At 45.8% G+C, this 17,927-nt stretch overlaps 1 protein-coding gene across 1 annotated transcript in view; it reads right to left on the bottom strand.

Moving 5' to 3' along the window:
• Positions 1-17,347, bottom strand: part of PNPLA7 (patatin like phospholipase domain containing 7) — a 130,852-nt gene extending 113,505 nt beyond the window's left edge. The window contains exons 1-3 of the mRNA XM_026658720.1: positions 17,182-17,347; positions 16,202-16,384; positions 5,605-5,723 (exon numbers count right to left, since the gene is read on the bottom strand). Of these exons, the coding sequence (XP_026514505.1) occupies positions 5,605-5,723; positions 16,202-16,375 (293 nt within the window). The 5' untranslated portion in view covers positions 16,376-16,384; positions 17,182-17,347. The remainder of the gene's footprint in view (positions 1-5,604; positions 5,724-16,201; positions 16,385-17,181) is intronic.
• Between the last annotated feature and the right edge of the window lie 580 nt (positions 17,348-17,927).

Below are 17,927 nucleotides of genomic sequence, written 5' to 3' on the forward strand. Positions count from 1 at the left end.
TGAAGAAACCCTTCTTGTTACTCTTAACATCCCTTGCTAGCTACAACTCCAAGTGTGATTTGGCCTTCCTGATTTCACTCCTGCATGCCTGAGCAATATTTTTATACTCCTCCCTGGTCATTTGTCCAATCTTCCAATTCTTATAAGCTTCTTTTTTTAATTTAAGATCAGCAAGGATTTCACTGTTAAGCCAAGCTGGTCACCTGCCATATTTACTATTCTTTCTACACATCGGGATGGTTTGTTCCTGCAACCTCAATAAGATTCTTTAAAATACAGCCAGCTCTCCTGGACTCCTTTCCCCCTCATGTTATTCCCTCAGGGGATCCTGCCCATCATTTCCCTGAGGGAGTCAAAGTCTGCTTTTCTGAAGTCCAGTCATGTGAGTTATCCCACCAAGTCTCTGTTATTCCAATCACATCGTAATTCTTTGACTATGCAGGGACTTCCAGTTCTCCCTGCTTCTTCCCCAGGCTTCTTTCATTTGTGTATAGGCACTTAAGATAACTCGCTGATCGTCCTGCTTTCTCAGTGTGAGGCAGGAGTCCTCCCCTCTTGCGCTCTCCTGCTCGTGCTTCCTCCTGGTATCCCACTTCCCCACTTACCTCAGGGCTTTGGTCTCCTTCCCCCGGTGAATCTAGTTTAAAGCCCTCCTCACTAGATGGACACCTCAGAAAGAATATAGGCAATGGCTGCCTCTGAGAGTCATCAAAGCATGTAAGGCATGTGATATGTTTATGTGACCCTGGACTCCATCTTGGGCCAGTAATTTTCCATGCACCTGGGCTGTGGGCTTTGTTTGGAACAGTAAAATTCCAAGAGGATCATGGTATTCTGGAGTAGAGTATATAAGATCATACAATATTCTGGAGTGACACAGGCCTTGTGGTGTAGAAAAGCTACATAAAATGTCACGTAACAAAATGAGTGCTCTCCACTATACAGCAAGAAATCCTCAGGTCTAAAATATCTAGTAGAATAAAATTTCTCCTTGGCTCCCCAAGCATAGCCAATGCTCTCCTCTTTCTCACCTCTCAGTGTTTCAATAGTATGCAAGAGACCTAGGAAGGATGATATTTAACATGTTAATAAATAAGAGGAAATGAACCACTCCAGGTCAGAAAACTGTGTGGGTGAGCAAGATAATGATTCTTAACTGACACCAAGAATAAAGCTTTAGGGGCTGGCAGCTAGAACATTAGATGACTAATTAACCAAGCTGAAGTACAGGAGACAGGAAAATTCTAACCTTCATTATGCTGAATACTCCCTCCGTGAATACACTGGCCTATGGACAAAAGTATGACATTTCCAGGTTTTTAAATAGACCACAACATGCTTTATGATTCTGATTGTCAATAATTTCCTATGAGTCATGAGAGCAGAAATGTCCAAGTTACTATTTATAAAAGGGGTGTGAGTGCATAGATGCGGGGCAAGAAGGAATAAAATGCGACAAAGAGTCCTGTGGCACCTTATAGACTAACAGACGTATTGGAGCATAAGCTTTCGTGGGTGAATAACCACTTCGTCAGATGCATGTAGTGGAAATTTCCAGAGGCAGGTATAAATATGCAGGCAAGAATCAGTCTAGAGATAACGAGGTTAGTTCAATCAGGGAGGATGAGGCCCCTCTTATAGCAGTTGAGGTGTGAACGCCAAGGGAGGAGAAACTGCTTTTGTAGTTGGCTAGCCATTCACTGTCTGTGTTTAATCCTGAGCTGATGGTGTCAAATTTGCAAATTAACTGAAGCTCAGCAGTTTCTCTTTGAAGTCTGCTCCTGAAGTATTTTTGCTGCAGGATGGCTACCTTTAAATAAAATGAATCTCAGCAGCGATGTTATGGTCTCTTAGGCCTGGTCTACACTGGGGGTGGGAGGGGATTGATCTAAGATACACAACTTCAGCTACGAGAATAGCGTAGCTGAAGTCGACGTATCTTAGATCGACTTAGAAGTACTTACTTCGCGTCCTCATGGCGCGGGATCGACGGCCACGGCTCCCCCGTTGACTTTGCTTCCGCCTCTCGCCGAGCTGAAGTTCAGCAGTCGACGGAGAGCGATCGGGGATCGATTTATCGCGTCTACACTACATGCGATAAATCGATCCCCGATAGATCGATCGCTACCTGCCGATCCGGCGGGTAGTGTAGACATACCCATATAGACCACAAATCAGGAAGAGGAAGCTGATGAGTCATTCTTCAAGTAGGAACAAGATTAGCTAACATACATGAGCTAGTAATAATGGGGGATTTTAACTTCCTAGATATCTGTTGGAAGACTACTGCAGCAAAACATAGTATGTTCTGCAAATTCTTTTAGCATGTGTAGGGGACAGCTTTCTGATTCAGAATGTTGAGGCATCCATTTTGGATCTGGCTTTGACCAACAGGGATGAATTAGTTGCGAATGTGAAGGTAGTCGGGAACTTGGGAGGAAGTAATCATGAACTGATAGAATTCAAGATCCTATGGAAAGGAGGACATGAGAACAGCAAAACAAGGACATTGGACTTCAGAAAGGTGGATTTCAACAGACTCAGAGAAATAGCAGGCAAGGTCCCGTGGAAAGACCAATTAGGAAGAAAAGGAGTTGAAGGGGGTTGGCAGTTCCTAAAAGATGTAATACTAGAGGCTCAACATCAAGCTAGTACCGCTCTACTCGGCGCTGGTTAGGCCTCAGCTGGAGGACTGTGTCCAATTTTGGTCACCAATGGATAGAAAGGGTGTGGAGAAACTGGAAAGGATCCAGAGGCGAGCGACAAAGATGATCAGAGGGATGGAATGCAAGCCATATGAGCAAAGGCTGAAGGAACTGGCAATGTTTAGTTTGGAAAAGAGGAGATTGAGGGGGGACATGGTAACGGTCTTCAAATACTTGAAAGGTTGCTATAAAAAGATGGAGAAATGTTGTTCTCTCTTGCCACAGAGGCAGGACAAGAGGGACTGGGTTCAAACTACAGCATAGCAGATTTAGATTAAATCTCAGGAAAAACTTCCTACCTGTCAGAACAGTAGGACAATGGTATAGACTGCCTAGGGAGATTGTGGAAGCTCCTTCATTGGACGTTTTCAAAAGGAGGCTGGATAGCCATCTGTCTTGGATGGTTTAGATAAAACAAATCCTGCATCTTGGCAGGGGGTTAGACTAGATCAGTGGTTTTCTAACTTTTTTTCTGGGGACCCAGTTGAAGAAAATTATTGCTGCCTATGACCCAATGGAGCTGGGGATGAGGGGTTTGGGGTGTAGGAGGGACTCAGGGCTGGGGAGAGGGTTGGGGTGCGGGGGTGAGGGCTGAGGGGTTCGGCTGGGAATGAGGGGTTCAGGGTGTAGAAGGGGGCTCTGGGTTGTGGCAGGGGATTGGGGTGCAAGAGGGGCTCAGGGCTGGGGGTGCAGGCTCTGGAGTGGAGCCAGGGATGAAGGGTTTGGGGTGCAGGAGGGGCTCCGGGATGGGGTAGGGGATTGGGGTGGGGGAGGGGGTCAGGGCTGGGGGTACAGGCTCTGGGATGGGGCCGGGGATGAGGGGTTTGGGGTGCAGGAGGGGCTCCGGGTTGGGGGGGGGCTCAGGGATGGGGTAGGGGCACAGACTTCTTGAACCACAGGAACTTGCAACTCTCCTTTGCAGAATGTTTGCCTCAGGAGAAAGTTCTCAAAGAACAGAATTATTTTGGAAGAAACTGCAAAGAAAAGTGCAGGCGGTGATCTATTTCTAAAAGCCCACTGGGACTTTGGCCAGAATTCTGAAGGGAAGAACTCCAGGTGGGTGTTCTGCCCTTTCTGCTATAGGAAACCTCTCACAAGCAAAGATGAGGCAGAGGTTTTGAATACTGTAAACACCAACATAATTTCCCATTAGGGTACGAGTCATTCCTTGCTGCCAGAATTTTTAACTAATGGCTTTGGAAAGTTTGGAAATGCTGTTTCCAAAAATAAGGATCCATGCAGGGATTAACATGTCTGCAGAAGAGAAGAATGAGGGGGGATTTGATAGTTGCTTTCAACTACCTGAAAGGGGGTTCCAAAGAGGATGGATCTAGACTGTTCTCGGTGGTACCAGATGACAGAACAAGGAGTAATGGTCTCAAGTTGCAGTGGGGGAGGTTTAGGTTGGTGTCAAGGCTCCTTCTCCACTCTGAACTTTAGGGTACAGATGTGGGGGCCTGCATGAAAACTTTTAAGCTTAACTACCAGCTTAGATCTGGTCCGCTGCCACCACTCCCAATGGGCTAACTCCCTTCCCTGGGTAGCCTTGAGAGACTCTTCCACCAACTCCCTGGTGAACACTGATCCAAAACCCCTTGGATCTTAAAACAAGGAGGAGTTAATCATTCCCCCCCCTTCCCTTTCCCCCCACCAATTCCTGGTGAGTCCAGATCAATCCCCTTGGATCTTAGAACAAGGAAAAATCAATCAGGTTCTTAAAAAGAAGGCTTTTAATTAAATAAAAAGGTAAAAATTCTCTCTGTAAATCAGGATGGAAAATAACTTTACAGGGTAATCAAACTTAAAGGGCCCAGAGGAACCCCCTCTAGCCTTAGGTTCAAAGTTACAGCAAACAGAGGTAAACACCCTAGCAAAAGGTACATTTACAAGTTGAGAAAACAAAGATAAAACTAACACGCCTAGCCTGGCTGTACTTACAAGTTTGAAATATGAGAGACTTGTTCAGAAAGATTTGGAGAGCCTGGATTGATGTCAGGTCCCTCTTAGTCCCAAGAGCGAACTCCCCCCAAAACAAAGAGCACAAACAAAAGCCTTCCTCCCACCAAGATTTGAAAGTATCTTGTCCCCTTATTGGTCCTTTGGGTCAGGTGTCAGCCAGGTTACAGGTAAAAGGATTTTGGAGTCTCTGGCCAGGAGGGATTTTATAGTATTGTACACAGGAGGGCTGTTACCCTTCCCTTTATAGTTATGACAGTTGGATATTAGGAAAACCTTTTTCACTAAGAGGGTGATGAAGCACTGGAATGGGTTACCTAGGGAGGTGGTGGAATCTCCTTCCTTAGAGGTTTTTAAGGTCAGGCTTGACAAAGCCCTGGCTGGGATAATTTAGTTGGGGATTGGTCCTGCTTTGAGCAGGGGGTTGAACTAGATAACCTCCCGAGGTCCCTTCCAGCCCTGATATTCTATGATTCTATGTCACTGCAAGCCAAAAGAGGCGAGAAAGTCTCCATGCTTCCCTCTGTCATATGCCAATAGACAGAAGAGAATAGGGAAGAGAGAATTCTCCCTTTGGAACAAGCAAAACATTTGTGGTTTCTGTTGCATAAATCCACACTTACAGCCAATGATGACAGCATCTCCTGAGTCTCCCCTACATGGGTGCTCACAAGAACATAAAAATGTCCATACTGGGACAGACTAAAGGTCCAGCTAGCCCTCCATATCCTGTCTTCCGAGAGTGACCAGTGCCAGATGCTTCACGCATATGTGCAGGAAGTGTACAAGTCACCACCTGCCCAAGGGTTCACAGGACAAGTGTGATTTTCCAGACTGTGTCTCATCCCATAGGATCATTTCAGAATACAACCTGATGACAATGTTGCATCACGTCGGGTAAGAGGCCTTATCAGAGTACACAGAACAACCTTATGGGACTTACCTGGCTCCACCACCTCCGAGCACTAGGGCCACAGCATTTCCAGTCAAAACACGGGCTAGTCGAGAGAAGTCAGAGTGACGGTCTGGTGGTTTCTGAAATACTCGTTCATACATTTCTATCTGCAGGGAAGAGAAAGGGCAATTTAGAGCATGGTTTATCACACATGTGCAATGCACCATTAGAAAGTAGGTAGACATAGCTAGATTAAAGCTAGCACTGTAACAATAGCCAAATCTTCACTACCATTGTTACCTGTGCTAGCTTGATTCAAGTGAAGGTATAACTGTAGCATGGGTAGGATCCCCATGCTGGTTTTAATCTAGCTACCACTAGATGCTCTCTTCATGGCAGTCCAAAACCACAAGCCACCATGTTACCACTCTGCCTTAGCAAGTGTGAGCATGAACTTTGCTGGAGATTAGCATGTGTGTCAGCTCCCTGACACTGCAGCCTGTCTGCCTTGCCAGCAAACTCCTCAACACTCTACCAGTCTAAACCCTGTCTTGCAGGTAACAATCAGTGACTCCCCAATTCCTAAGTTCCCCAGACACATCTCCATGGAGCGTGCTGTCCCTCTCACTAGACACTCATAGAAGTTAAGTTCCCTGTCTCCAAAGAGACACAGCACACACCAGTCTGCTAGCTTAGCTAAAGACTCACATTGACTTCAATATAACAGTATTGAGATGATTTATAGTACAACTAAGAATGCATTTATTAACAAAGAACAGAGATGTAAGTGATACTTAGCAAGAGTAAAATTGACAGGCATGGCTACTATCAAAACAATATGAAACATGCTTTCCAATGTCTACTACTAACTTTGCCTAAACAGCTTTCTCACTTACATCAAGCCACCAGCATCTCCAATCCTTCTGGCAAGAGGATCCAATGTTCATAGAATCAGAGGGTGCTGTCTCCTTTGTTCCCTAAATGATGGTCTCCTTATATTTCCCCAAAGTCCATTGTCTTTCCTCAAGAGCCAGAAAGACTTCCTGGGGATACAGACCCTGTCCCCTAGCGTGCTCACTAAGCTATCTTCCCCTTGTTAACTTGATTGCTGTGATTATCTTACATGTACATGTGCTTTCATTGCCCTCTGCCTGCAAGCAAGCCGGACAGACAGGTCAATGCACATTCCTTTGTCTAGGGTAGACTGGGTTTATGCACTGCCGTCCAAACACATCTGAAGAACATACTTCCAGCACATACATAGTTCATTATACACAATGCGTCACCAGTTTACATACAATACCGTACAAGATATCCTTTGGATACATATTATGACGACAGTGTGTTGGGTTTCTGAGTGTGTCAGGCCTGATAAGAGTTACTGTACAGTGGGCCCCCTGCCAGAGGGCATGAAGGGGCTCTTGGGGTCACACACAAGTAACAACACAAGTGAAGACATGATGGCACAGGCTTGTACTTGGGCAGCTAGCCTAAGTACAGGCCCACCAGGGACCATGGATACATCCTCAGGTTGCTAAACTGTGCTGAAGCCTGTGCCACTGGTCTTCACTGCTATTGTTACCCGGGCTAGTTTTCATCTTGCTCCATCTACACATGCTACAATTACATCTTCACTTGCAGCTAAGGTATACTGTAAATGAGGAAGCTGCCCTTGGGAGGAAGATCATGTGTGTTTGAACAGAGACTTCATTCTTCAAGGAGCTACCAATTATCACCACTAGGAACATTCCTGTCCTGGACAGGGACCTGGATTTGTAGAGCTTCAATTGTTCAAAATAGTAACAAATCTCTAATTTCACTAACAATAACATGCCTTAACCACTTCAAGGGTCCCTGAAAAACAATCCTACAAGCAACCTAGGGGCACACTATATATCTTCTCTTCCCAGACCTTTTACATGCCTTCAATTTGTACACTTTTCTATATGTTCCACATTTTCTATATCTGTATATCTGCTTTTTAGAATCTGTGGAACAATGCCTGTGTCCACCACTGCTTGGATCCTCATTCAGACCTTCATCTCCTGTTGCCACAGTTCTTACAATAATTTTCAATATAGGCTCACCAAGTTCAAAGTCTCTAGTATGTGCATGGTACTGCTAACCAATTTCACACTTGTACAAATAAGTGCAACAACTTTACCCCAACGTCAAATTCTCCCCATTTGTTTCAGAACACTGCTCCAAGGTCAGGCCCCATCAGCCTACCCTGTCCTTGCCCCTCTTCTCTGCTCCTCCCGTCGCTGAATGTTTGCCTCCATTCCTTCATACTGTCTTGCAACTGCCCAGGCAAGCACCACCTTGTCTGCAGCTCCAACTGCACAGAAAAACTCCCCTGTTCCTTTGCTTCATCAGCTCTCCTCCATTTCTTTTTATCTGAAAATCTCTCCCCTCCCCTGCATGTATCTTTTCATTCCTTTTTTCCCTCGGCCATTTATTATTTAACTCTGGGAAGCACCTGGAGATGCCTTTGGCATGGAAGACATTACACAAATTAAAGTTGTTTTAATTTTATGACAAGCACAGTGCAGCTGGGATACTGCAAACCTCTCTTATCACTTATGCAAATCTCACTCATCTGGATTACGGTTCTGTTCCCAGAAAACAAAGGGACTAATAAATAGTGGGTTCAGGTAGTGGGGGAAGCCTGCTTGCTGGCTCTCTAATTACCTGGCAAAGGGTTGCCCAGGGAGAAGGGGACTCTCAGTACCTAGAGCCAAGGAAGCTACGGATACATTGAAAGCACTTTTGTACCCAGCATCTATTCAAAGGCTTTTAGGGTATCTTTACATTGGAATAAAAGACCCGTGGCATAGCCACAGCTGGCCTGGCAGTCGGGGCTATGGCTGGGCTGGAGCAGAGCTGGGGGCAAAGCGGGGCTGGGCTCCTTAATTGAATTGGCTCGTTAGCACTGACCCCCCACTTGGTAAGGCAACTCCCATCTTTTCATGTGCTATGATATATATTCTACTTACTGTATTTTTCACTCCATGCATCTGATGAAGTGGGTTTTCGCCCACAAAAGCTTATGCCCAAATAAATTTGTTAGTCTCTAAGGTGCCACAAGGACTCCTCGTTGTTTTTCCTGGTATCTTAATAGCTCACCATGTGTCCCATGTGGTTTGTTTACTGTATTTGTACAGCTCTCAATATTTCAGGACAAAACAACCCTAAGTTATCAGACAACTCCAAAAGTAAAATCTTTCACATAAGAAATGGTTACTCACCCTGTGCAGTAACTGTGGTTCTTCAAGATGTGTGTCCCTATGGGAGCTCCAATCTAGGTGCGCATTGACTGGAGATTTTTCATAGCAGTGTCCGTGTCACCTGCACATGTGTGCTAGTCAGTCTTGTGCCCTGTGCCGTTGTTATATAACTGCCCTCAGTTCCTTCTCTACTGCCAAGCTCCACAGCAGAGAACTCTGAAGCAGAGGGGAAGGACGACAGGTAATGGAGTGCCTGTAGGGGGCCACATCTCGAATAACCACAGTGATTGCACAGGATGAGGAACTATTTCTTCTTCTTCCAGCAGTGTCCCTATGGGTGCTGCACTCTAAGTGACTTCTGAGCAGTTCCCTCTAAGATGGGGGAGACTTCGGAGTACAGTACCAAAGAAAGTACAGCCAAACCAAACACAGTATCAGCAGCAGAGTTGTGAGTTATAGCATTCTGTTAGGTGAGCAAGTGGCGGCCTTACATATTTCAATAATGGGCACGTTCTTGAGGAATGCCATAGATGTGAAAATGGACCTAATAGAATGAGTGCATATATTCAAAGGTGTTTGAATATTGAAAGATTTGTAGCAAGAATTAATACAGGCTGATCTCCACTTGGAAAGCCTTTGATTAGAGATTGCAGACCCTTTTGACTATCTGCTACTGAAACAAACAACTTGTGGGTCGTTCTGAAGGACTTTGTCCTGTCCAGATAGAAGGCCAGGGCTCTCCTGACTTCATGGGTGTGCAGCAGTGCCTCCTGGTTATCTAGATGTAGTGTGGGGTGGAAAACAGGCAGGTAAATGGGTTGGTTAATATGGAACTCATAAGAAACTTTGGGTAAAATTTTTGAGGGGGTTGCAGCATGGCCTTGTCCTTAAAAACTACTGTGAAAGGGGAGCATGTAATCAGGGCTCCTAGTTCCTCAACCTGCTGTGCCAACATGATGGCTATCAGGAATGCTGTCTTCATTGATAAATGGAGCAGTGAGCAGATAGCTGTTGGTTCAAACGGGGGTCTTGTGAAGCATTTAAGGACTCGACTGAGGTCCCAAACAGGAGTAGGGCATTGGACTGGCGTGTAGAGGTTTCCAAGTCCCCTGAAGAATCTCGCTGTGGTTGAGTGGTCAAAGACGGAATAACCCTTTATTGTGGGGTAGAAAGCCGTGATGGCTGCCAGGTAAACTCTTATGGAGCTCATCGAGAGTCCCAAGCTTTTTCGAGTTAGGATATAGTCCAGTATATCCAGCAGCAATGAGGTCATTGGTGGCATATATTTGAAGTCACACCAACAGACAAATCTCGTCCATTTTTGAGAGTACGTGCAGCGAGTGGACTGCTTCCTGCTGTGCAATAGTACTCATTTTACATCCTCTGAGCAGGTTGCCTCTAGTCCCATGAACCATCAACCATGGTTTGAGACAAAGCACTGCGAGATTGGGGTGAAGGATCATCTCGCTTTCCTGGGAGAGGAGATGAGGAGCGGCGTGGAGAGTGATTGAGAGCAAACGGCCAGCTGAATCAGGTAAGAAATCTGGGCCAGGTCGGAACTCTTAGGATGACTCTGGCTTTGTCCTTTTTTATTCTGAGCATAACTTCGGTACCAAGGAAGCAGAAGCGCTCTTCTTGCCACCTCGGTCTGCTAACAGTGCAATCTCTCCGGACCAAGGCTTTGCCATCTTTCAATCTAGTGATGCCCTGGTATCGGAGGAACCAGTCGCCTTGCGGGTAATCTGACTGGAGAGCATATAGTGGTTCAAGACACTGACAACCTTGGTTTTTTTGAGGTAGATTCTCTACCTGATGATCCAGAGGCATGGACCTTTAAGGAATTATGAGAGAAGTCTTGGGTCTTCCTCTTAGATGATCCGGAGATATGAGGCTCCAATATTGTGGAGGCAGCAGATTTGCTCAGAGACCAGAGTACAGGGGGTGTCCCTTGGCATGGGTCAGAACCTGGGCATAGAGAGCTCTCCATCATGAGGAAATGAAGTTTTATCTCCATGTTTTTCCAGGCTCTTGATTTCAGCGCCAGACAGATGTAGCTTTCCTGGGCAATGTGCGATTCCCCATGTCAACATATGCAGCGGGAGTGTCTGTCACTTACCGGGATCACCTCCTGGCATAACAGACAATGTTTGAAGCTGGGAGAACCAGGCATAACTACTACCTAGTATCCATAATATATAACACATATGAAAGAAAAATAAACGTTTTTTTTAAACTAGGACGCTTAAACTACTACTACTTACAACTAATTAGTCACATACTAAGAGCTACTAAGGGCAGGTCTACATTATGGGGCTAAGTTGACCTAAGTTACGCAACTCCAGCTACATGAATAATGTAACTGGAGTCGACGTACCTTAGGTCGACTTATTGCGGTGTCTACACCATGCTGGGTCGATGGGAGAAACTCTCCCATCAACTTTTCTTATGCTTCTCGTTCCGATGGAGTACCGGAGTTGACGGGAGACCAATCGGTGGTCGATTTAGCGGGTCTTCTTTAGGTGGATCAACTGCCGTGCGTCAAACAAGCCCTCAGACTATCTATTAGCATAAGAAAGGAGGACAAGTTGAGAAAATCTCAATGGGAACAACTGCCAGAGCTCCATCTAAGGTTGAGGTGGTTGAGGAACTGAGGGTGCTTCACCCACGCAGTACTATATAACAACGGCATGGGGCACGAGGCTGACTAGGGCACACATGCAGGCCAAAAGGACATTGCTGCGATAAATCTCTAATCAAAGGCGCAGGGGGTGCTAGAAAACCTAGAGTGGAGCACCCGTAGGGACACTACTAGAAGAAAAACAGAAGCTTTCATTCATGCATTAACACTTTCCCTCCCACCCAGAATAGAAGAACTCAAGCATCTGATAAAAACATGAAGAGAAGCAGGAGATGCACCTGTTTCACAGCAAAATGAGCAATTGGAAGGTCCTGCTAAACACCTTCAAATCTGGGCTGATGAGCCAACACAACAGCTCTCCACTAATTAATTACTGAGCTTAGTAAGATTCTTGAGTTTCCTCCTGATGAAAAACTGCAGCATGCAAGACATATACAAAAGCAAATGATGCTTCCATAAGCTGCATTCAGAGTTCATAAGCCAAAAGGGGGGGGAAGGCAAAAAAATGGCAGATGTGGACAGCAGTAATCACAGACGTGATGTTACTACGATATTAAGAGTCTGGGCTTTAATACAAGCAATGATTTTAATGCCAGTGCTGTCAACAGTTGCACTTGCACAACTGGTACTGTCTGCATGTAGGAGGTAAAGATCATAGGAATATTATGACACACATCTGATGGGTGGGTTTTCTCCTGGAAGATCAGGAGGCAGATCAAAGCTGTTCATATTGCAGTGTCGAAGACCCACTCAACCCCCCACCCAGAAGGCTGTAATTTACACAGCTAAAAATAATGAAAGTTCCTTTTTAAAATATAAGAAAATTGAAGTGTGTACATTTGTTTCCCTCTAAGAATGTTTACGTTAGCATTAATACTGGCCAATGCAGGGTGGGCCACAGGCATAACTGAAGACAACTAACTTACAGGCAAAAGCCAAATATTTCTCTTCTTCATTGATATGTTCCCTAATCCCTTACAGACACAATGCAATTAGGAACAGACCCAGATGGACCTACAAGACCCATCCAAGCAGCAACAGATGAGGGGGGTTGGCCCTTAATCAGTGGCTCTGAATCTTGTATGTGGCAGCAGAGATCCATATGAGAGAGGTCAATGGAAGACATGTAGTCTCCCGGGTGAACAGGTGTCAGAATAGATAACAGTGTACCCACTAAGAGCTAGAGCCTGCTCAAGGATTTCAGGTTCCCAACTGCTCTGAAGCCTCTGATTTTGTGTGTGTGTGTGAATCTATGAAAAAAATACATTCCATAGAAAGTTATGGATGGGGGAACGTGCTTTATAGCCCTGATATTCAGACGATGCTGCACGGCTCTTAGCATGGTGGCAGTGTCTGGGTAATCCTTTGACCCTGTAGCTTGCAAGTACCTTGTCAGAGGATAGGAGCTAAAGGAAATTAAAGGTTGCAACCTCGGATGATTGTCTCTAGCACTCATTTGTCCATTATGGAGAACCATGTGGAGAGGGGGGTGAACCAAAGGACAAGGCGGCACAAACATGTCCTCATCCCTCCTTCCTAGTCATGGCTGACAGATTACGCCTTCAGACACAGAGAATTGGCTCAGCTTGTGTCACTAACAAAATCATTAAACAAACTGAGCAGGATTTTAATTTTCTTTTAGATGTCATAATCAGAATGTAGCCCACAAACCTGTTTCTGTCAACATTTCAAAACAAACCAATGTTAAGGGATGTTCAACAAACAAGCTAAGGGAAGGCTTGCCAGCCAAACACAGGGAAGAAATAACATTTTGCACTGTCACATTTTTCATCTGTAAACAGGGACACTGAGGCAAGGAGGATAAGGACAAAATATTAGGCATATAACCCACATTTAGGTACTAAAGAGAGGTGGCCTAATTTTCAAAGTTGCAGAGCACCGAAAGCTCCCAGTGTAATCAATGGGATAGAACTGGTCCCTAAATGAACAGCTAACTAAAGCTGAAGCTCTCTCGCTCTCTTTCTAACACTACAGCAGTTTATCCACTTTAAAGATGGACCTGCCTGCAAAATAAGTTACAACTTCAACTAGGCAGAATCCCATGATATTCAACCAAGCTTCACATTGATGCCATTTCCAATTGTTCTGACATTTTGTTACAAAACCTGGAGGCTGGGGGAATTTGTAAGAGAAACAGCTACTCGGCCTTCACTGTATTAAGGTGGCCACCAGTTTTGACCACATGTTTAAAAGGCTCCCTCTTCCACTGAGTTGAGAATGTGCAATTGCGCTGCATGACAAGATATGCACTGTGCAACTTCTTGGGAAAGATAAAGTCATGACATACCTTCCTCCCACCCAACCTCCTAAAAAACAAAACAAAAATAACATGAAGTATCCAAAAATGAACAGGAAGGAAAACATCAAATGTTGAACTCAAACACTAAGAAAATGCAACTAGTTGCAACTAACCATCAGAAAGCCTCATTCTTGTATTCCACAAAGAAGTTCCTCAATTTATGCAGGATTTCAGCCTGCTTGGCTCTCTGCACCCTCTCCTCAAACACTGAGAGCCTTATGATAACACTAAGGGCTTGTAACAGGGTGTACTGAGTCCGGCACTAACGCAGCACCCTGTCACTCTACCACCACCAGGCTATATTAATTGGGACCTAACTGGTAGTTGGCAGAGGAGACCAATTAACTGAATAGAAATACAGCTGAGGGGCTAACTGGGCAGAAGTACCCCCAACAGCTAGGACAGGGGCGGGCAAACTTTTTTGTCTGAGGGCCACATTGCGTTTCCGAAATTGGATGGAGGGCCGGTTAGGGGAGGCTGTGCCTTCCCAAAAGCCAAGCGTGGCCCAGCCCCCACCCCCTATCCAACCCCCCCAGACTCCTGCCCCATCCAACCCCCCCGTTCCCTGTCCCATGATGGCCCCCCGGGTACCCCTGCCCCATCCACCCCTCCCTGTCCCCCTGACTGCCCCCAGGCCCCCCGCCCCGACTGCCCCCTGCCACCCTATCCAACCCCTCCTCTCATTCCTGACTGCCCACCCGGGACCCCTGCCCCCATTCAACCCACCCTGTTCCCCGGCCTCTGACTGCCCCAACCCCTATCCACACCCCCGCCCCCTGACCACCACCCAGAACTCCCCTGCCCTCTATCCAACGCCCCTGCTCCCTGCCCCCTTACCGCAATTGGGTTTTGTTTTGTTTTTTCTTTTCTTTGCCGCTTGGGGCGGCTAAAAAGCTGGAGCCGGCCCTGGCTGTGGCGCAGTGAGCTGAGGCTGCGGGGGAGGGGGAACAGCAGGGATGGGGCCAGGGGCTAGCCTCCAGGGCCAGGAGCTCAGGGGCAGGGCAGGGGAGTCCCGCGGGCTGGATGTGGCTGTAGTTTGCCCACCTCTGAGCTAAGCAGGACGGTAGTGCGGGGGGAGAACAGGAAGCCTTAAGAAAGGCTGAAGCAGGCAGGACTAGATGCTGCTACTACAGTTCCCTTCCCTAGAAGCAAGCAAGGAGGGCTGGCTACGGACGGAAAATAGATGTAAATAGCACTACTGGCTGTGGCCTGCGAGAAGAATACAAGAAAACATGGTGGTGAAAGAGACCTAGGGTGGGTGCGGTCTGTGATTAAGGCCTGAAAGGACTCTCAGGGGGACCACCCCGTGACAGGGCTATATAACAGTTCAAGTGATCTCTCTCCTGCCATCCATCTCCACCCTCTGACAAACAGAGGCTAGGGACACCTTCCTTACCCATCCTGGCTAATATCCATTAACGGACTTAACCTCCATGAATTTATCCAGTTTTCTTTTAAACGCTGCTATAGTCCTAGCCTTCACAATCTCCTCAGGCAAGGAGTTCCACAAGTTGACTGTGTGCTGTGTGAAGAAGAACTTCCTTTTATTTGTTTTAAACCTGCTGCCCATTAATTTCATTTGGTGGCCCCTAGTTCTTGTATTATGGGAACAAGTAAATAACTTTTCCTTATTTACTTTCGCTACATAACTCATGATTTTATATACCTCTATCATATCCCCCCTTAGTCTCCTCTTTTCCAAGCTGAAAAGTCCTAGCCTCTTTAATCTCTCCTCATATGGGACCCGTTCCAAACCCCTAATCCTTTTAGTTGCCCTTCTCTGAACCTTTTCTAACGCCAGTATAGCTTTTTTGAGATGAGGAGACCACATCTGTATGCAGTATTCAAGATGTGGGCGTACCATGGATTTATATAAGGGTAATAAGATATTCTCCATCTTATTTTCTATCCCCTTTTTAATGATTCCTAACATCCTGTTTGCGTTTTTGACCGCTGCTGCCCACTGCGTGGACGTCTTCAGAGACCTATCCACGATGACTCCAAGATCTTTTTCCTGATTCGCTATAGCTAAATTATCTCCCATCATATTGTATGTATAGTTGGGGTTATTTCTTCCAATGTGCATTACTTTACATTTATCCACATTACATTTCATTTGCCATTTTGAAGTTCTTCACAGTCTGCTTTGGTCTTAACTATCTTGAGCAGTTTAGTATCATCTGCAACAGTTATACATATTCACTGGCTCCAACAGATCAAAACCCCTACATACATCCTTCAGTCCCTAAATCAGCTGTAAACCAAGGATCTCTACTAGATTTCCACAATGAATTAGGCCCTCAATTAATGGAGACAATATCTTGGTAATACCTTTCCCAACTGCAGGTCACAGCATGATGCACTGACATTATCCCAGGTTATCTTTAATGAACAGTAAATGTGGTGCTAGGATTGAAAGTGCTGACAGAAGACCAACACACAGAGGCAGGTATCCCTTACCAGCTTGGGCAGGCTCCTCCGGGAGAAGACTCGACGGGGACAGCGGAGGTGAAGATGAGCTGAGCACCAGCTCCTCATGTTGAGCCACTCCACAGTTCGGCAAGGGAGAGGCCCATCCTCTTTATGGAGCAGGATCAGCTGTTTCTGGGCTCGGACTGCTGTGTTCTCCAGCATCCTTTCTAGCTGAAGCACATTACACTCACACAGTCAGACATCCACTAGGACAGGGCCAATCTAACAGAGTACAGTATTTCTTACAAAAGTACACCACCTCTACTTTCCTCCACATTCCCATCTTGCTCCTCACCTCATCTGCATGTGCAGGGAGCTGTGTAAATGTGCACACTAGGACGAATCGCACAAAGGTAATTTAGGCTAATATATTTTCACCTTCCTTTGCATTTATGTGGCTACTCTTAACAATGTTAGCTAGTTAATTTTTCCCTGCTTGAAGATTAGCAGGAACTTATAAAGAGCCGTTTAAAGTAAACAAGTTGAACACTATTTCCATATAATGCCTACTGTACATCTAAACAAGATGGACATACGACGCTCATATAAAATGAAATCTACTCCCAAGCTGATAAAAAGTAAAGGTTTAAAAATGCTTACTGCTGCTTAGGGTGTTCTCAGCCTATTTTACATGAGGACACTTTTTTCAAATATTCTTTTCTCCTTCTTCCATTCTTCCCTCCTTGTCTTCTTTACTTTTCATTATTATCATAGCTTAACTTACAGCACTCCCATTCTCCATCTACTCACTAGTTCTGTTCCAAGGCTGAGACAAGCCAGGGAGGTGATGTATACAGAGATTGCAGGTGGTAGGTTTCCCCAAACTCCCAGGAGTTCAAAGAAACTTCCAGGGAGGTGATAATGACCAAGGGGTATCAAATCCAAAGCCAGAAAAAGGCCTCAGTCACACAATAGGTTGTTTTGCAATTTTGCCCCCACCCTCAGATAAAAAGAAAGACATTCCGCACCTCTCCAACAGTGGGCTCCTGTTCTCCCAACCCTACTATTAAGATGCAGTCCGCCTGTCGGATACAGCGCTGTGTCCAAGGAGTAAGGGTGCTGTCAGACTGGTAGAGCACAATACGGTGAATATCTTCCTGCTGCCCCAGCCAGCTAGATAGCCTGTACTCATGGATACTGGGGGACACAAACAAACAAAACGATTACGATCAATTCACAGCAAGAATTCAGCCAGAGTGGAGGACTGAGCCCAGAGGGGAAATGTTGGAGACTATAAACAGAAGCTGGGGTCACCCAAACATTTTTTTAAAGGGACACGTCTAATGACTGAAAGGACTGAAATCTAACCTAGCTAAATATTCTATTTTTAAAAAACACTGTCTTCCTAATCATGGGGGGAAGGGGGGAAATCTGTCCCTCCACCCACGGCACCTCTGCTAGAATCCCAGCTGCTCAGCTCCACTATCATCTTGGTATGGGAAAAGCCAGTCTGGAAAAAACAGAAGCCAAAACAAACCTTCCTCCATCCTCCGAGTTAAATGTGAGACACTCTTCACATGTGAATAAGAAATTCAATCCCTTAGAGTTCACACACAGCCAAAGCACCCTCCCCGCAGCCCTCTCCCCTAGGAGGATGCTTTCGGTGCAGCTGAACCCTGGCCACTGCCCATATCTAACAGTGCATGTTCCTGGGATTGTAATGTTCTCTGGGGTGCACAGCCCCAGACAGGGCCGGCTCTAACTTTTTTGCTGC

Source organism: Terrapene carolina, unplaced genomic scaffold (assembly GCF_002925995.2).
Source record: "Terrapene carolina triunguis isolate 2854851 unplaced genomic scaffold, T_m_triunguis-2.0 Scaffold508, whole genome shotgun sequence".
NCBI classification, from domain to species: domain Eukaryota; kingdom Metazoa; phylum Chordata; order Testudines; family Emydidae; genus Terrapene; species Terrapene triunguis.